Raw genomic sequence first — 20,872 nt, forward strand, 5'->3', positions numbered from 1 at the left:
CGGGGCAGAGGGGTAAAGGGGTCGGGAGGGGGGGGTGTGCGTGTATGTGTGTGTGTGGGGGGGGGGGGTCCTGTAAGATACATCAGCACTTTATTCACAGTTGAAAGGATAATGAAATCTTGCATTTGTATAGCGCCTTCCCATCCTACACCTCTCGCGGTTTGCTTCCTCGCTTCCCTTCCTTCAGACCGGCTTTTGCTCACCTAAGCTGATATTTCCTTCTGCGGCTAAGTGTCACACTTTGTATTTACAATAAAGTGCGCTGTATTGTCCAAATGTCATTGTTGTTCTTTCACGTAACGAAAGATCCCAAAGTGCTTCACAGGAAAGATATAAAACAAAGTCCGACACTAAGCCATCTAAGGAGACATTAGCTCAGGTGACCAAAGGAGGTAGATTTTAAGGAATGTCTGAAATTATAGATAGAGAATACACAATGATGTGCCCCGTCGCAAAATTATATCACAGCATTTTGCGGTGACATAATCTTAGTTTTTAATAAAATGGTGTTTAACCGCACATTTGAAAGTGTTCACTCTGCAGCCCTGGTGATGTATCTCGGAACTCCAGCCTACAAACATGGCAATAGCCAATTTGAGGTTGTGAATCCGCCTTCTCCCGTTTCAGGAATTTTTCAGCACAGCTGTGCCACTGGGGCAGTCACAGGTCTCGAGAAACACAACAGATGGTTTAAAAACTTGGGAAATATTCATTGGCGAAGGCATGAAAGGGTTAAGGACAGGACCAAGGGAGCAGTTTAGTTTTTCAGCTTTGTCACGATCTTGATGAACGTTTACCGGAGAGCTTTTGCATCTGAACCGAGGAGAAGATGGTGTTTAATGCTGCATCCTGCACTCCAGAACCATGTCAGAGAGAAGAAAGTTCATTGGCTGCCCAGAAGGAGCGAAGATTTCTTCTGTGACTAATTTAAACCAGTCACTTGGGTCAGCTGGAAGCAAATGGGGAAAACTGGTTGGCTTTTTTAAGTAGTGATTTTTAACATTGGTTTAATATATGTTCAAAGCGCAGTTCGAACCTATAAATAAAGAAGCAGTTTTCTCTAACTCGCAGCTTAAATGGGGCCTTGCTGGTATTGCTTGGCATCAGAACAGAAAGTGAAAAGGGCCATGAGCAATGGAGAGGGGGCTCATGGGTCTGATGAGCAATGCCCACCCTGAGAGGGTTGGGGGGGGGGGGGGGGGGGGGGGGGGTGGCTACTGAATTCTGAGTTACATGGAATTGACATCACAGAGACAGATCATCCAACCAAACTAGTCTAGTCCACTGTTTGTGTCCCAGGTGAGATGACTTATTTCCATCTCGTATTTATTTCAAACAAATTAATGGAACTGTGAAGTTTGACTTACATATGATGTAAGAATTAGCATGCTGAATATTTGAAAGCGTGATGGTTTTGCAATTGCTGTGCAGGTAGATTTGAGGCAAACCTTTGAGCAGTTGTTCCTACAATCTGGTCACCTCATGTGCCAAGAGTTGCATCACTCCTGACTTACATTTTTGTTCATGGAGAAAATGAGGAGCCTGCTCTCATCCAGTTTGACTGCTCATTTCCTGCCGGAGAGTCTACGTCTGTGAAACAACCCATGGCCTCCTTTATCCTGCTGCACTTTAAACAGACACACATGGCACCAAATGAAAAAGGAACTGGGGCCAGTGGGAGGGGGAAGAAGGGAGGCCATTGCCGCAGGAAACTTTCAATGCTGAAATCCTCGCTTTAAAATGGACTTGCCTGGGTGAGTGCAGCTCCAACAACCCTCAAGAAGCTCGACACCATCCAGGGCAAAGCAGTCCGCTTTATTGGCACCCTTCCAACCACCGTCAACATTCACTCCCTCCACCACCGACATACAGTGACGGCAGTGTGTGCACCATCTAAAAGATGCAGCAACTCACCAAGGTTCCTTCGACAGCACCTTCCAAACCCACAACCTCTTCCACCTCGCAGGACAAGGCAGCAGACACATGTGGAACACCACCACCTGCAAGTTCCCCTCCAAGTCATTCACCATCCTAACTTGGAAATATATCGGGCCTTCCCTCAGTGTCGCTGGGATTCCCTCCCGAACAGCACTCTGGGTGTAACTACGCCACATGGACTGCAATGATTCAAGAAGGCGGCTCACCACGTCCTTCCCAAGGGCAATTAGGGGTGGGCAATAAATGCTGTCCTAGCCAGCGACATCCATATCATGTGAAAGAATGTTTAAAAGTCAAACATCCTCCAGTAATCAGGATACAGGATTAAAGTGTTGAGTCTATGTTGCACTGATGTGATGTTTTAATTTTACACAGATGGGACGCATATGAGGGAAGTGAGAGTGAAAATTCTAGATGCACTAGTCATAATTTTTCAGTCTTTCTTGGACTTAGGGGAGGTCCCAAAGGACTGGAGAATTGTAAACATTACACCCTTGTTCAAAAAGGTAAAGGTAAAGATAAGCCCACAGACCAGACAGTTTAGCATTGGTTGTGGGGAAACCTTTAGAAACAATAATTCAGGACAAAATTCATAGTCACATGGACAAATGTGTGTTAATTAAGGACATTTTCAGGGAAACTTATATTTAACTAACTTGCTGGAGTTTTTTGATGAAGTAACTGATGGTTGATAAGGGCAATGCTGTTGATGTGGTGTACAGGTACTTCCAAAAAGTGTTTGTACAGTGTCACAAAACAGACTTGGGAGCAAAGTTAGGAACAGTAGCAACATGGATACGGAATCGGCTGAATGACAGAAAAGAGAATAGTGGTTAATGGACTTTTTTCAGGCTGAAGGAAGGTTTCTATTGGAGTTCCCCAAGGGGTCAGTGTTGGGACTCTTGCTTTTCATGATATACATTACTGACATGGACCTTGGTGTACAGGACACAATTTCAAAGTTTGCAGATGATACGTAACTTGCATAGAGTGCAAGAACAAGGCACTTGTGTTGAATTTGTGGAAGTCACCAGCTGAGTCTCAGCTGCAATATTGCGTCCAGTTCTGGGAACTGCTCTTTAGAAAGTACGTGAAGGCATTAGAGAGTGTCCAGAATGATTCATGAAAAAGGTTCCTCATTCCTGGAACGAACGTTATGAAGAAAGGTTGCAGAAGTTAGGACTGAGTCGACAGGGAGTAACTGTTCCCACGTATGACAAGAAGGACAATGAAAGGACACAGGTTTAAAATAATTAGTAAAAGAAGCAAGAGTGACATGAGGAGGAACTTTTTTATGCAGCAAGTGGTTTGGGTTGAGGAACATAGGAACAGGATAGGCCATTCATCCGATCGCTTCTGTTCTACCGTTCAATATGGTCATGGCTGATCGGACATTTCAAAGCCTTTTACATCCACTATCCCCATAACCCTCAGAAATCAGAAATCTATCCACCTCTACCTTAAATATACTCAATGACTGAGCTTCCACCGCAGTCTGGGGGAGAGTATACCAAAGATTCACAACCCTCTGTGTAAAGAAATGTCTCCTCACCTCCGTCCGAAGTGGCTTCCCCATTATTTTGAAATTGTGCTCCCTGATTGTAGACTTCCCAACCAAGGGAAACATCTTACCTGCATCAAATCTGTCTATCCATTAACTATTTTGTAGGCTTAAATGAGATCACCTCTCATACTTCAAAACCCCAGAGAAAACAGGCCCCAGTTTGCTCAATTTCATCATTAGTCAGTCCCGTAACCCCTGGGACAAGTCTGGGAACCTGTGTGGCACTCCCTCTATGGCAATAATACCCTTTCTGAGGGAAGGGGACCAAACTGCACACGCTAGTCCAGGTGCGATCGAACCAAGCTACTAAACAATTGAAGCAAGACCTCTACTAAACTCAAATCCTCTTGCGATAAAGGCTAACGTTCCATTAGCCTTCCTAATACTGTACCTGCATGGTAGCTTTCAGTGACTTACTGACAAGGACATCCAGGTCCTTTTGTACATCTACACAATTTCTTATCATTTAAAAAATACTCTTTCTGTTCCTTCTACCAAAATGGATGACCTCATATTTTTCCATATTACATTGTGGGCTGAATCCTCCACTTGGGAGAAAAGCAAATTACTGCGGATGCTGGAATCTGAAACGAAAGAGAAAATGCTGGAAAATCTCAGCAGGTCTGGCAGCATCTGTAGGGAGAGACAGCCTTCCGGTCTCAACATCGAATTCAACAACTTCAGATGATTAGCTCTACCCCACCTCGACCCATTTGTTTTCATCCCATTTCATGTTAACTGTCTTTTACCATTTCTTTCTTTCTTGTCTTTCTTAATATATTAACCCCCCCATCTTATCCACCTTTCCTTACCCTTTCTCCTCTATGCTTCCCCTTCCCCTCCCCCCACATCTACAGTTCACCCTCTGATGTTAGTTTCCCTGCTGTTTGGCCTTTCACATCTTTTGTTCTCTCTGGGGACTGCCATTAACACTCTTTCCCCTTGGTTTCTGTGGCTATTCGCACCCCGTTTCCCTAGGTTTCTGTGTCTGTGACTCATCTTCCATTCTCGCTCCACTTTCACTGTCTGTTAGCTTTGACAAAGAGTCATCGGACTCGAAACGTTAGCTCTTTTCTCTCCCTACAGGTGCTGCCAGACTTGCTGAGATTTTCCCGCATTTTCTCTTTCTCCTCTGTTTTGTTCTCCTGCCAGAGCTGAACTGCACAAGTGGCATTGAAGTTACACAATTACTTTCAGCAAAATTGGTCATTTAATACAAGCTTCATCCAATCAGGAGCAGCACGGTAGCACAGTGGTTAGCACAGTTGCTTCACAGCTGCAGGGTCCCAGGTTCGATTCCGCTTGGGTCACTGTCTGTGCGGAGTCTGCACATCCTCCCCGCGTGTGCGTGGGTTTCCTCCGGGCGCTCCGGTTTCCTCCCACAGTCCAAAGATGTGCAGGTTAGGTGGATTGGCCACGCTAAATTGCGCTTAGTGTCCAAAAAATGTTAAGTGGGGGTTGCTGAGTTATGGGGGTAGGGGAGATATGTGGGCTTCAGTAGGATGCTCTTTGTAAGGTCCGGTGCAGACTCAATGGCCCGAATGGCCTCCTTCTGCATTGTAAATGCTATTAGGAGCATGGTTTTTTTTGTGCCAAACGCTGTCCTCCCTAGGAACTGGCTTTAGAATGGCCAAGTGTATTTCACATGGAAAAGACAGATAGACCTGCATTTAAATTGCACCTATCACATCCACAGGACATCCCAGGGCATTCTACAGGCAATGAATTATTTTTCAAGTGCAGCCATGGTTAGGAAAATGGGAACAGGAGTAGGCCATTCAGCCCATCTAGCCTGTTCCACCATTCAATGAGACCATGGCTGATCTGTGACCTAACTCCATATACCTGCTTTTGGTCTATACCCCTTCATATCTTTGCTTAACTGCACATTCTCCACTTGCCTGCGTGGGTTTCGCCCCCACAATCCAAAAGGTGTGCAGGATGGGAGGCTTGGCCACGCTAAATTGCCCCTTAATAGGAAACAAAATAATTGGGTACTCTAAATTTTAAAAAATCTTTGCTCAACAAAAATCTATCTATCGCAGATTAAAAATTAGCAACTGTTCCAGCTCCAACGTCTGTTTGTAGGAGAGAGTTCCAAACCTCTACCACCCTTTGAGTGAAGAAGTTCTGCCGAACATCTCTCCTAAACTAGCTGGCCCGAAGTTTTAGACTATACCCCCTAGGGTATACCTGGAGATCTCGCTGGCCCGGGTGGGGTGAAAACTCCCGCCCTTAGTCTCCAGAGTGGGATTTTAACTCACAACCTTCTGTTTCAAGACGAGAACGGCGGATCACTGATAACTCCAAAAGAAAACAGCTTTAATTTTGCTGGTCGTATCTTGCGTCAAAGTAGTTTGGTGACACGCAGGAGCAATACCGGACTTGGCCGGGTATTATTATGTGTAATTTATCTAGTGGCAGGGGGGTTGTTTTTAAAACAAATCTTTTCCTTTGATTATCATGCATTTTCTATTTCCATCGTTTAGTAGCCAGCACAATAACCCACAGGACTACATTCAAAAGGAAGGGTGTGTTTTTTTTAACACACAGTGTCACAGAACTCACTCACGCTTTGAAAGTTTTAAAGATCCACTTGATGGAAACAAATAAGATTTCAGTGATTAACTCTCAGGGTCGCTGGTGTGGGCTGTAGGCAGGCACCTTACCCTGGGTACGCAAAGTGCTCAGTTCTTACTTTGAGTCGACTATCGGGGGGCGAGCTAGCTGGTGATTCATGTGCTGTCACAGTGTTGGAATGTGACCCACTGCCAGAAATATGGAGCAACACCAACAGGAAGTAATCTGATACTTTAAGCTGCTTAAATGCTTTAAAACGCCAGCACCATCAGACAGCACAGGCTCACAAAGCCAAAACAACCTTCAAAGGAACAATGCCCCCAAATTGTAAATATGCTGACTATTAGAATCCTGCCCAGGGCCATCGCACACTCACTTTCTCTCGCAAAAACTTATTTTAAAAAAGTAAAACGCTCCTTATGTTTTGCAAATTAAAACTGAAACCCATTAATATCTAAAAAGAGATCAATCAGCATTTTGGATGATGTCTCATTTCACAGTTGGAAGGAAGGGTGTCTCTCTTTTCCCCTCCCCGGCTGATGAATCTGTTCTGAATTTTCAAGTTCTTTCCATTTTTAATTTCAGATTTCCGGCTCTTTTTTTAAAACTCCTTTTGATCGCGAGCATTTTGCTCATGCTTCTATGGAAATAAATTAAAGCGAAGCAAAGGTCAGAGTTAATCAATGTGATTTTCACAATTGCCAGAGGACATGACTAACGTTGCACTGGATGTACTGCCGTGTTCTTCAAAATCCCACGCTGACTTTAACGAGATACGATATCTGTTAATGGGCATGAAACGCAGCACCAGGGCTCTGATAGAACACACTTGATGAGGCAATATCCGGGTCACACAAATCCATTTTATTTGAAGTCACAAATGGAATAAAAGGATGGGTGGCAGAGATGGTTTTATTCTTTTATGGGATGTCGGTGTCATTGGTAAGGTCAACATTTATTCCCAACTCTAATTGCCATCACTGCCTTCTTGATCTGCTGCAGTCCATGTGGTGTAGGTACATCCACAGTGCTGTCAGGGAGGCAGTTTGACTGAGCATTAGTGAAGGAACAGCAATATATTTCCAAGTCAGGATGGCGAGTGACTTGGAGGGGAACTTGAAACTGCGAGTGTCCCCAAATGTCTGCTGCCCTTGAGCTTCTCGGTGGACAAGGTCATGGGCTGGATTCTCCACCCCGCAGCGTCAGATTTCTGGTTCACCCCGCCGGCGGGACGCTCCGTTTCGTCGGCTGGTCAATGGGGTTTCCCTTTGTGGGGCATCCCACGCTGTCGGGAAACCCCCGGACTGCCGGCAAAATGGAGCATCCCGACGGCGGAGAATCCAGCCCCATAAGTTTGGTATAATGAGCCATTATGTGTTACTGCAATCCATCTTGAAGATGGTACACGGCTGTCACTGTGCATTGGTTGCAGAGGGAGTGTATGTTTAAGCTAATGAATGGAGTGCCAATCAAGTAAGCTGCTTTATCCTGGATGGTGTTGAGCTTTGTAAGTGTTGTTGGACTGCAGTCATCCAGCCAATTCCATCATTCTCTTGACTTGTGCCTTGTAGATGATGGACAAGCTTTGGGGAGCCAGGAGATGAATTGTTCAAAGTAACACAATTAAAATACTCAGACGATTATGCAAACCCCAACAGTAAAAATGTGAGTTGCTCATTACCAACTGAATCACAAGAATAAAATACATCTGGGGTCTCTCGTCCCTTGACCCTCTGGCCCACTGAGATATTTGCACCCCTTTAAATGTGACATTTTGTACAACCAATTTTAATTATTCACCATCAGTGGCTGTCCCATCTGTTGCCAACTGCCTAAACTCTGGAATTTCCTCCATAAACTTCTCTCTTCACCTCTTCCTGTTCACCTTTCCCTCCCTGTTCACCTCTCCCTCCCTGTTCACCTCGCCCTCTCTCTTCACCTCTCCATGTCTCTTCACCTCTCCCTCCTCCCTCTTCACCTCTCCCCCTCTCTTCACCTTTCCCCTTCTCTTCACCTCTCCCTCCTCCCTCTTCACCTCTCCTCCCACTTCACCTCTCCTCCCTCTTCACCTCTCCCTCCTCCTTCTTCACCTCTCCCTCCTCCCTCTTCACCTCTCCCTCCTCTCTCTTCACCTCTCCCTCCTCCCTCTTCAACTCTCCCTCCTCCATCTTCACCACTCCCTCCTCCCTCTTCACCTCTCCCTCCCTCTTCACCTCTCCCTCCTCCCTCTTCACCTCTCCCTCTCCTCCCTCTTCACCTCTCCCTTCTCCCTCTTCGCCTCTCCCTCTTCACCTCTCCCTCCTCCCTCTTCACCTTTCCCTCCTCCTCTTCACCTCTCCCTCTCTCTTCACCTCTCCCTCTTCACCTCTCCCTCCTCCCTCTTCACCTTTCCCTCCCCCTTTCCTCCGTTGATTCTCCTTAAAACTGACTTCTTTCACCAAGATTTTTGGCTGTCCAACCTAACATCTCCTGATGTGCCCAGTGTTCTATTTTATTTGCTAATCACTCTTCGAGGCACTTTCAGACATTTCACTCATTTTAAAATGCCGTATAAATCTAAACTTGCTGTGTTGCCAGAGTAACATCAGACCATCCCCCCAAATCAATGCAGGCCCAAATCCTCAGCATTAGCAGGAGCGCTGATCTATCCAGTGGCTGGAGGTTGACCGTTGTGTGAGAGACCATTTGCCTCCTGCTGCTTCATCTTCGCCTTGCAGCTGGCTGTCCATCGCAGCACTGAACAGACTGAGTTACAGGACATGAATGGCAACAGAGCAGAACACATGACAAAGTTCATACTCTGCCAGGTGTAGCATCCGGCACCCTGTGACTGGACCCAGGGGCTAATATGCCCAAGTGGATTCACGGACCGCAGTGTGTGAACAGCCTGCACATGGTGATCTGTCAAGCAAGGCCTCACCGTATAAACAATGCTGATCTTTAATAGCTAAAATGAAAAGCCAGCTGCCAACAGATTGTGCAGCATGCAGACGTCGAGAGGAGTGTAAACAGCATTCCTTAAAGAAACATAGTAATTTTGTACAAGACTAACACAGAATTAATAAATAGTTCAAATCAATCTGCTGCCTTAATCGTATCTTGTCTAATTCCCGTTCACCCATTTCTCCTGTGCTCATTAACCTACATTAGTTCCCAGACTAAAATTGCCTGGAGTTTTCAAATTCTCATCCTTGTTTTCAAATCTCTTTGTGAACTCACCCCTCTTTTATCCGGAACTTTCTCCACCTCCACAATCATCTGCGATCTCTGCGCTCCTCCTATTCCAGCCTCTTGCACATCCCTGACTTTGATCATTTTGCAATCGAAGGCCATACGTTCAGCTGCCTGGTCCCTAAAATTCTCTCTTCTCCTTTACGAGACTCCTTAAAAACCTCTTTGATCAAGCTGTTGGTCACCTGCCTTAATATCATCTGATGTGGCTCTTTTTCAAATCATGTTTGATAATACTCCTGTGAAGTATCTTCTGATGTTGTACCATGTGAGAATTGCTACATAAATATAACATGTTATATTACAGAAATTGAGAATATTCATCAGGTTATTAAAAATTAAATTGAGGTGGCAGCAAATTGTGTTCTCAAATCAGATCCAATGTGAGTTCAACGATACAGAGCAATACAGGAAAGACAATTGGGTACAATTTCAGTCTGTGAAACAGAAGGAGAATGGGACACAACACACACAACTAAGTGGGAAGGTCACATGACACCTTCCCACCCATGTCACTTGGGGTCAGTTTTTTGTAATGTTAGGTATTCACTGGTCAGGTTTAGTATGAGTCGAAAATAGAGACGAGCTCCCAGCATTGAGTCAAAAATATACTCGGAGCACCACATACTGCACCTGATGTAACAGCCATATTTTTAGCGGCTGGCGTGATCTCGTGCATGTGCGGAACCGCTGGTATGGTTCCACGCATGCGCAGACCGGACGGCGTAGTTTGGCACATGCGCGGGGGGTTCTCTTCTCCACGCCGGCCATGGCGGAGTCCCACAGGGGCCGGCGCGGAATGAAGAAGTGCCTCCACGGAACAGGCCCGCCCACAGTTCGGTGGGCCCTGATCATGGGCCAGGCCAACATGTGGGTCTCCCCACCCCCAGGCTTGGATCCCCCTGCCCCCCCCCCCCCCCCCCCCCCCCCCCGCCGACTTACCTGCCAGGTCCCGCCGTGTGGGGCCATGCATAACCCACGCCGGCAGGACTGACCAAAGACGGAATGCCGTTCGGCCCATCGGAGTCCAGAGAATTGCTGGAGGGGTGCTGCCAACATCCCCCGACTGGCGTGGCGTACATCCCGCCCGAAAAACAACGCCGGAGAATACGGCAGCTGACGGCGGGTGGGATTCGCGCAGCCCCCTGGGGATTCTCCGACCCGGCCGGGTGGGGGGGGGACTTCGAAGCTCAATGGACTTTTGAACAACTCGCTGCAATTTATGACCTCCCCTGCATAAATTTCGCCCTCTGAAGGACGGTACGGTGGCATCATTAGTTAGCACTGCTGCCTCACAGCACCAGGGACCCAGTTTCAATTCTGGCCTTGGGTGACTGAGTGGGGTTTGCACGTTCTCCCCATGTCTGCGTGGGCTTCCTCCGGGTGCTCCAGTTTCCTCCACAGTTCGAAGATGTGCACGTTAGGTGGATTTGTTGTGCTAAATTGCCCTTTAGTGTCCAAAGATGTGCAGGTTAGGTGGGGTTACGGGGATAGATCGAGGGTGGCCTATGTGGGGTGCTCTTTCGGAGGGTCAGTGCAGGCTAGATGGGCCGAATGTCTTCCTTCTGCACTGTAGGGATTCCACGATTGTGTGTGAAATTCTGAAATTACTGTAGGCGTACTTTTGGTTGTCATGAGAATGTCACTTCAAGAAATGGAGCTGCTCATGTTACTGGAGTGATGTCAGAGTGTGTGTGGGAGCTGAGCTCTACTTCTGCTTTTTAGTTTCAGTTTGAGAAAAAGCTTGGGTGTGTCTGTGTTTTTCAGTGGGTTGCAGCTGAAGTCAGAAAAGCAGCTGTACTGTTGAGCTCTCTGCCATGAAGGATTATCCCTTGATCATTTGGTGAATTCAGAAGAATTATAAATGTTTTCAGCAGTGACTGTAAACTCTGATGTGCTCCTGTTTAAAGGTTTGTTAAGTCTTCTGGGTGTAAAAGGACAGCATACAGGTTACTTAGTGTTGTATTCTTTAGGGGGTGTATTTGAATTAATGGTTGCTAAGATATTCATTGTTTGTTTTAAAAAGGTTAACTTGAGTTCATAGAATAAACAATGTTTTGTTTTAAAAAAGAACTTTTCCATTTCTGAAGTACCACACTTGCAGAGTGGGCCGTGTGCTCCCCATACCACAATCTATTAAAAGTTGTGGGTCAGGTGAACTCCATGATACACTTTGGGTTTCTCTAAACCCTGGTCCATAACATGGTCCACTGTCAAACTCATTCATTCAGGATCCTTATAGAGCAGGGGTGGGCAAACTTTTCCGTGCAAGGGCCACATTCAGAAATTCACAATTTTAAAGGGCCGCATAGTATATTAATTAATAGTCCCGGTTGTAACCAATTAGCATGCGGCATATACCTCAGCGCTTCCCCCGGCGGCATCCTGCCTTTAGCCCTCTTTTTCTCTACTTTTCAAAAATGGCGCTTCACCCGGTTATGATTCTGGGCGCCTCATATAGAACATAGAACAGTACAGCACAGAACAGGCCCTTCGGCCCTCGATGTTGTGCCGAGTAATGATCACCCTACTCAAGTCAACGTATCCACCCTATACCAGTAACTAAACAGCCCTCCCCAATTAACCTTATTTTAAAAAAAAATTAACAAAAAAAAGAAATTAAAAAAATTTTTTTTTTTTTTTATGACTTGATCTTGGTGGGCCACATAAAGACCTTTGGCGGGCCGCATGCGGCCCACGGGCCATAGTTTGCCCACCCCTGTTATAGAGGGAGATTGCAACAAGAAAGCTCCTGGAGAAGGTTTACATCAATCCAAGCCTGCTGCTACATAGGGACCTTACCAATCCATCTGCTGCTTGTTTTCCATCATGCCAGCCTGCGTGGCTCAGACCACTATGTCAGGGAATAACCGCAGAGGCCAGGACTGGATCCAACACGTGATCTTTGAAAACCCCATCTTCATCACAGATTTCACACACTAACCGTCTGACATCAGTCTGCCGCGCCAACATAGGGAACTCTTCAACCGCTTCTGCACTGGTCACGGCCTTTATGCAGTAAATCAGCACGAGTGGGGCCTCGCAAGAGACCCGGGCACCAGCTATGGTGCCCCCCAATCAATGACTCACATCATTGAAGACTGCCCCCAGGCAAAATTCCGCAGAGGGCTAAGAGAACTCCATTTAGACATTGCGGAAGCTGCTGCCTGGCTTGGCTATTACAGGGCAGACTTCTTAAAAAAATCCTTAAAATAGCAAAGATGTTTTCACCCCTGTCTGAGCTGAAATCAAACTCAAATTCACCCCACGATATCGCACCTCCTCCACAGATGGAATCCCAAGAACTGAGTTCACACAGGTCAGACTGTTCACCACTTTGTGAATGAATGCGGCCGACGAGAATCCACGGCAGAGTTCACGGCAGCCCATCTAATACCCAGTGCCGTGACTTGGCTGCCCGACTGGGACTTGCGAAGCTGCATGGTGTCATACGCAAGAAGATTAGGGGAAGGGTACTACACACGGCAACATCGCCACACACGCCCCCACACAGCAATAGGCCACTGATGGATTCAAGCACTGGTTTGGGTATGAACGAGGGAGAGATGAAATTGAACCAATTCTGAAATTAGGATTGAATGACCCAAAAAATACTGGATTCTCCGTTTCAGCGGCTAAGTGGCGGCTGAAATGGAGAATTTGTGGGCGTTTCACGACGCCAGAATCAGCGCCAAACCCTGACTGATTCCAGGACCGGTGAGGGGGCAGCCGTGGCATCGGGTGAGACCCCTGGCTCCCATGCCAAAAACAGCTGGAGAATGGCCGGGTCCATGGCCGCGCATGGGCAGGGCAACGTCTGCAGCAGTGAGACCCTGGAGCTGTGAAGCATTGATACTAACCACCATGCTACCGTACTGCCCTCCCACAAGCCCTGAAAGACGTGCTGTCAGGTGGATTGGACATTCTGAACTCTCCCTATGTGTGTAACTGAACAGGTGCCGGAATGTGGCAACTAGGGGATTTTCACAGTAACTTCATTGCTGTGTTAATGTAAGCCTACTTGTGACAATAACAAAGATTACTATTATTAGTATAACCACAAGACTTGCTGATTCCCAAGAATATATTCCTAAATGTCGTTGGTTTGTGAATTATGGTGATCCTAAAGTGGAGAATTGCTTCTTCATTCTTTTCTTGAATAATTATTCTGTGCGAGTAATGTTGTGTCTTAATTCCAGTAGGTATCATAAATGCCTTGGGATGTTTTACTCTATCAAAGATACTATGTAAATGCAAGTTGTTGTTGTTGGTCTCTCGACCACTGAAAGTAGGTGCACGCTGTGTTCTCAGACCAATATCGCTTCAGGCTGGTTCTCCAGAGGCACTGAGGACTAACAAGAAGCTGATTTTCCCATTCTGGTTCATCCTTCCCTCCTGCAGAGCTCCGACTGTTGCAACTCAGACTAGGAATGGAGCAAAATGACAGGGGCTCCCCTACGTTCACTACAAATCTGGCTGCTGCTGTCAATAGATACTCCACATTTGTTTCATTATCCACTCATCAGCACATTCTCTGTCAGTCCCGGACAGTGCTGGAAATACTCATCAGGTCTGGCTGCGGCTCTCCTGTTTGGTCATTCAAGCCATGCCTGCACTTTTTTATAAAATTACCCAGGAGTTTGGGGAGCCCATAGCTCCCCAATGCTTTCTCCGTGGCAACGTCTTGGCCAATCAGAGTCGACGTGCCAACTAATCAGAACCTTTTTCTTCTGTAATATAGATTATTGTGAACATTTGAAATTTGCCATTCTTGTGTTTGTCCTGATGAGTGCAAGATGAAAAACTTTGACAACATGTCTCTCTTTTCAGTAATATTCATTTGCCAAATTCTGCAGCAAATATTTGATGAAAAGGAACAAATTGCACTCATAAAGAATAACGGGTTTGACAATTCGCCAAGTAAAATGATAATTAGGTGGGTGTTCATTTCAAACTTTGTAGTTCTCTAATGCCAGTTTTGACTGTAAATGAGAAATTAAAGAGCTCCCAGTTATGGAATTCAGAGTAATGTAAACTATTTTGGGAGTTCTGCTGGTACAGTGCATGGATAAATTGCTTGTTGTGAGCCGGAGCTCCTGGAGACTAGGAAAGCACCAGGTTCAATCCCACTTACTGCTGACTTAACTAAACTTAGCAAGATGCTGTGCCTCCTGTGTAAGGAAGGGTAAAGTCAGACAGAGTTCCTGTTCCTCAATCGGCATAAATTTGTCAATTATCTTTAACCCTTGTCTCCTGAAGGCGTTGACGCCTTGCTACAATGCGATTTAACAGATGCTGGATGACCCCTGGAATCTCGCCAAGTGACCATTATTGATACAAAATGCATGATAATATCAGCAGGCTGTTTGATGAAGGGTGTGTCACAGTAAAGTCTGATCCTGCTGTTACTGAACACCCACACACATGAGCCAGGAAATTCAGGACTCAATTCATTCACCGAGGGATCCTGTGCTGAGGTCAATTCGATATCAGATTTCAAACTGTGGACAGTGAGAGGGGATAACTTATCCTGGGGTACACTCTTCTTGGGGACAAAAGAGAGGATGGGAGGATAGGGAGCTGGAAGCTAGGTCTTCACTTCCTTTATACTACTCACAGGAGGGGCGCGACAGGGTAGAAGTTGTTTCCACTGTGAAAGGGTCCAGGATCAGAGGGCATTATCTCAGAGTAAGGGGTCTCCCATTTAAATGGAGGGGAGGAGAAATCTCTTCTCTCAGAGGATAGTGAATCTGTAGAATTCTTTCCCGCAGAGAGCTGTAGAGGCTGGGTCATTCAAGGCTGAGACAGGCAGATTTTTAATCATTAAGGGAATCAAGGGTTATGGAGGTAAGGTGGAAAAGCGGAGTTGAGAATTATATCAGATCAGCAATGATCTTGTTGAATAGCGGAGCAGACTCGATGGGCCGAGTGGCCTACTTCTGCACTTACATCTTAGGGTCCTATGGGTGGGGATAGGTGGAAAGAGAAGCTGAGGGATGATACTTAAAACTGGCACCAACATAGAGCATTTTTGCAAGTGAAGTGGGTGGCCCCGGTAGACTTTATTTCTCTCAGTTGGGCATACACTATAAAGGGTTTAGGCCTCAAATCCAGCTCCACTTACACTGAAGAGTCTGAGCCAGGCCTGGACACCAAAAGAAGGTGGGTGGCTTTGTTCTACCGAGCGAGGATAATGTGAGTCAGGACCAACGAGCTTCCAGCTATTGTTTTATACAGGAGTTTGTTCAGGTTCGAAACCAGGAGATGCTGTCAGCCACAAACAGGATTCCTGCCTCTCTTGTTCTAGACTCCTGCGCCAGGGGAATACTGAACCTGTGCCAATGACAAATAACTGGAAACCCAGGTAAATTCAAGTTATCCCGAGCAGATTTAGAGCATTTGGAAATTGGGAGCATAAGCAATGGGATTAGGTATGATAATCTCTCCAGAGTTAGCATTCTTCATGTGTGAGCAAGGGACAGTATCTGACCATGAAGATTATCACAGTTTAAGGTAGCTACCACCCTGAGCACAGGATCCATAGGTAAAGGCAAAGAGACCTGAAAGTGACTGAAAGCCGGTGCAGAAGGAGAGACTGCCATTCTCTAGGCAGATAGTCACAGATATCGCTGCCCTCGCCTGTGGGGCCTCTGCAGCATCATACGGCGGGCTGTGCATAGTTGCATCACCTAGGTGACAGATACCCTCTTCACCAAGGCTAAACAACATATCAGATTCATAATGGATGGGGCATTGAAAGCCGAGAGAGCAGTGGACCAGTCATATGGTGTTCTGTAACATCCTACTACAAGGCTATTGTGGTGATCTGCCGGACGCTCCCTAACATGGCCCTCCAGAGAGTGTGGACCGTGAGGATATTGAGGCCCTGTAAGGGGGTAGGAGCAGCAGGAGCAGCAGGAGGGAAGAGAAGGATCTGGAAGTAGAGCCAAATGACACTGAACGTAGAGGGGCCTGGCTGCATGATGAGGTGACCTCCTCCTGCCACCCTCTAGGAAGAGGACCTCCTTCCTCTCCCTCACAGTTACTGGTCCTCCAGCCTCCCTGTGATCTCTTGCTTCCTGGTGATTCAGTGGAAGATTTTGGTGAAAGCTCTCTCTCTCTGTCAGGTTAACAGTAGCCTTTGTTATCTGAAACCTGCCTCTATTGCTACCCCCACCAGCAATGAACAGGTAACGCTTCTCCACGTCAATTACTGGATCACCCCCATAAAAATCCAAACTTGAGTCAAGTTTCCCACCAGACATCGTTTTCTGTCACAGAAACAGACTGGGTATCTATTACCTGTCTGCATCTTGTAGATGGTAAACGCTACAACTCCAGTGTGCCAGAGGTGGAGGGACTGAACGTTTAAGGTAGTGGATAGAGTGTTGATTAGGTGGGCTGCTATGTCTGGATGGTGTCAAGATTCTTCAGCATTGTTGGAGCTGCACTCATCCAGGCAATTGGAGAGTATTCCATCACACTCCTGACTTGTGCCTTGTAGATGGTGGACAGACTTTAGGGAGTCAGGAGGTGAGTTACTCACCGCAGGATTCCCAGTCTCTGACCTGCTCTTGTAACTACAGGATTTATATGGCTTTTTCTGGTTTCTGGTCAATGATAACCCCCAGGATGTTGATAGTGAGGGATTCAGCGATGGTAACAATGTTTAATGTCAAAGGGAGATGGTTAGATCCTCTCGATTTGAGATGGGCATTATCTGGCCCTCATATTACTTCCCCGCCTCAGCCAAAGCCTGAACATTGTACTGGTCTTGCTGGATGCAGCACAGGCTGCTTCATGCGTAGCATAAAGAGTGGCACCATGTGGATACTGATCTCCTGGATTTCAACATGAACAAGACCCCTGCAGAAATGCAGCAGAGAGTCCAGGGAACTTTCCAGTTTATCAAACAACAACGCTTTGAATTTGCACATGCACTTAATTCTGACAGTTAAGTGTGCGATAATGATCACTTTGCGCAACTTGATATTGGCCGTGAGGAATTCTTTTGGGCTAGATTTGATTGGACCAGCCGAGTTTGATGCTCCCCAGCTTCAAGTTGAAAAGGGATCTGTCCAACTTTTCAAACATGACACTTTAGTAGACTAACCCAGTGAGATCGCTAGCTTCTCTGTTAGAGTTTGAGATGTTTGAACACGAGAATGATGCACGAGGAGTTCCAGAACTCAACAGAAACATTCTCAATCCCAAAGCAGGGGAAGGTCAATCACACTCAGAAAAAATTCATTTTAGAAATTAAATAGATTCAAATGCAAGAATGGGCTTTTGATATTTAACAACGGTGTTAAATTTGCCTTTAGCCTGACTAGTCGTTGAATAGCTTATTTTCATACAGACACGTGTTTATGATTATAATTCACTCCATGAAATTAATCAAACCATGACACTTACTATCCTGGAACTGTTGGCAGAGACTCCAATCCATCAAGCCTGGCCGCCACTTCCACTGTCTGAACTGGCATTTCTTTATTGGCCATTTAACTGACTCTACTGTCTAGATTTCCAGGTGGATTTCATCAATATTACATTAATCCTGCATTTACTTGGGACACGGCTCCATTAAAATGTTGATATTAAGGATAAGCCAATAAAATGTCCCTGTTTATGGCATCGGCGGGGAAGGCAGCTCATTAACATGGTCAGGAACGCTACAAAACATCACAAAATAACTCTGCTGCCGGAGCCTGCATCTTCCAACAAGGGAGGAAGGGTTTTTGGGGCAGTTCGTTAACGTAGGAAGGAGAAATCTTGGGGAGTAAATAACTCCATGTCTGTACATCAGCTGAGGGTACTGGGGTGGATGCTATAAATGCAAAACCAGGGATAATGGGTACTAGAGTAAACTGAAGTAGCACCATGTGATGATGCTCAGGTATCTCTGAAGTCTGTGGTTTTTTTCCAGAGTTGAATTGATTGAAACTTGCAGCTGTGTTAGTGAGAACACTCCAATGGCCATTCCCGTTGCCTCGAGGGATCACGTTGGCCTCCCTGGAGTGAGAACACTCCAAAGGCCATTCCCGTTGCCTCGAGGGATCACGTTGGCCTCCCTGGAGTGAGAACACTCCAATGGCCATTCCCGTTGCCTCGAGGGATCACGTTGGCCTCCCTGGGTTGGGATGGGTTTCTATTAATTTATGGAAGGTTAAACCTCAGTCCTGGCAAGGAAGGAAACATAAATCAGAAATGAAGCAAAGAGCTTTACGGCGAATAATGGCACATCTGACTTGAAGATATTCCCTGCCATCTTGCAGAGGGGACGGACAGCTGTCGGAACGTCCAGCATTCCGGCTCTAACTGAAGAAGGACTTTTGTCTCCTAATTTGCAGCTGCGTCCACCAGTCCGTTATTGAAGCTTCAAGGTTTTGAAGTTTGAAAGGTGCATACTGCAGCCCTTCCCCCTGAATCAGCCCGTGCCAAACTGCAGGGAGCTATAGAGAAGTGAGGGAACTTGAAACACAGAATCATAAATCAGATTTATTCTACATGCATGTTCTCCCTGCTGCAACATATGGAAGCACTTTTTCGAGGTGATGTTAAAAACACCATTGCAAACATGTCTAGTTTTTGAATGTCTTTCCAGCTTGGCCTTCCTTTGTTCACACAACAACAGGAAGGTGCCCTGGAATCTCAACACAATATACTACAATCCATATTGCTCATCCGTTATGTTTCATGGTGAGATGGTGCTGTGGCAGATTGGAAAAGGTTGCAACAGTTAAAAGGACAAGATGCAGAATTGAATCCAAAACAATGCTGTGCAGCCCTAATTTTGCTCCATTTCGGTTCCAGTGCTGCTATCTGACACGGGCAGAGTGCAAGTGACACTTCAGGCATTGCATGGCACTGTTTGCACAGGTAAGCTGCAGTAAATGCTCAGGTGAAGCTAGCCAAGCACCTGAGAGTAGAAATGGCAAATTCACAGAAGTTACCTGGGTGGCCCCCAAAACCCCCTCCTCACTAAAAGTAAACTTTGCATCACCACGATTCACACATCCCGTTCAAAATATTCCAAACCCACCATGTCAGAAGTTGTCTTTTGCACTTGTGTCCTGTAATACAATTGAAGGACATGTCCAGGTCAGTAATGCCAAAATCAGAGCACTCCTACTGTAACTACTACTTCACACAGCTCACATGTGAGCCCCACTGTGTTTCAGTTTGTTATGAAATGTCATCCCAAAACACTGATCCAAAACCCCAAATCCAATGTCGTAAAAAGGAGTTTTTCTTTCCAGTGAAGCACTCTGGTGCCATGGCCTTGGTTACTGCCCTTTGCTCACTGATTTTTCTCAGCTGTTAGGTTTTTTTTTCTATGCGTTGTCAGATTTTCCAACTTCTGTCGGTTGGTATTTATTGAACCGTGAGATTAAACTTGTATTTCCCGAGTGTGGAGCGGAGCTCCATGGGTGCAGCAGTTCTCCAGAACCTCAGACCAACTGTGTCTAGTCAGTTATCAGACCCAATCCGTCTAATCTTTGGCACAAGCATATTTTCCAGAAAGTCGTGAGAGTTTAAACCTCGTTGACCATTTTGTTCGGTTTGTACATCATATCCAATCATTGCACCCACATCACCAACAACTACTTTCAAACATTTGAACCCTGGAACTTCTAGGCCACATGCTTTTATTCCACATTGCCTTTCTCAAATAAGTAATTTGCTGAGCTTCAAAGTGACATTTATATTTGGGATGGTGTACCATCCCTGAATTCAGACAGATGTTGAACAGCTGCAGAGGCAGAAATGCACAGCTGTACCTTCGAACTTGCATTAATATCGCCAGCATAAGGATTAACAGTATAGGATTATCAAACAGGAAATCTAGGTGGGTGTCTACAGCTTCATAGGAAAATCCACCCAAAGTCAGCTTGCAGGGAGAGGCGGAATGTAGGGTCCTTCCTGTGCTCACCATTACTGAAGTGTCATTGATTGTTTGCAGCCAATTGGTTTGTCTGCAATGTCGACAGTTTTCTCCAGCTGTGTAGCATTCCCGCCCGAGTCAGAGGTTGTGAATTTGAGCCTCCCTCCAAAGATCGAGCACTAAAATCTAGTGAGGAGTGCTGCACAGCTGGAGGCCGCAACTTTCAAATGAGAGGTCAAGCTGAGACTCTGTCTGCCCTCCCAGGTAAATGAAAAAGATCCCAGGACACAACTTCACAGGGCAGGGCAGTTATCCCCAGCGTCCTGGGCAATATTTATCCCTCAATTAAAATCACAACTCGTGATTATCACATTGTGGGAGCTGTGCGCAAATTGATGTGTTGCATTTCCTGCAACAGTGACTACATTTCACAAATATTTAATTGGTTGTAAAGTTCTTTAGCAACACCCTGAGGTCATGAAGGGCGCTATATAAATGCAGCTCTCTCTTATACAGCAGAAAGAGTTGACGGGAGTGTGTGCATCTCTCCCGATGGTGCATGTCACAGTGTGCTCTAGTGCCAGAGGCCTTCAAACACCAGGGAGTTGATATCCCAGTGTGTTTATATACAGCAGGAGCCCAGAGCCAAATGGAGATAACACTCACCACAATAA

At 46.1% G+C, this 20,872-nt stretch overlaps 1 protein-coding gene across 3 annotated transcripts in view; it reads right to left on the reverse strand.

The window, feature by feature from the left end:
* The window catches only part of fam107b (family with sequence similarity 107 member B), a 194,400-nt gene that overhangs the window by 86,484 nt on the left and 87,044 nt on the right, over nucleotides 1-20,872 (reverse strand). The window contains exon 3 of one of the 3 annotated variants that reach the window (XM_038811952.1): nucleotides 443-949. The exons of the other annotated variants lie outside the window; for them this stretch is intronic. Coding sequence (XP_038667880.1) covers nucleotides 837-949 — 113 coding nt within the window. The 3' untranslated portion in view covers nucleotides 443-836. Of the gene's footprint in view, nucleotides 1-442; nucleotides 950-20,872 lie in introns of those variants that run through there. 3 annotated transcript variants of the gene reach the window in all.

Source organism: Scyliorhinus canicula, chromosome 11 (genome assembly GCF_902713615.1).
Source record: "Scyliorhinus canicula chromosome 11, sScyCan1.1, whole genome shotgun sequence".
NCBI lineage: Eukaryota > Metazoa > Chordata > Chondrichthyes > Carcharhiniformes > Scyliorhinidae > Scyliorhinus > Scyliorhinus canicula.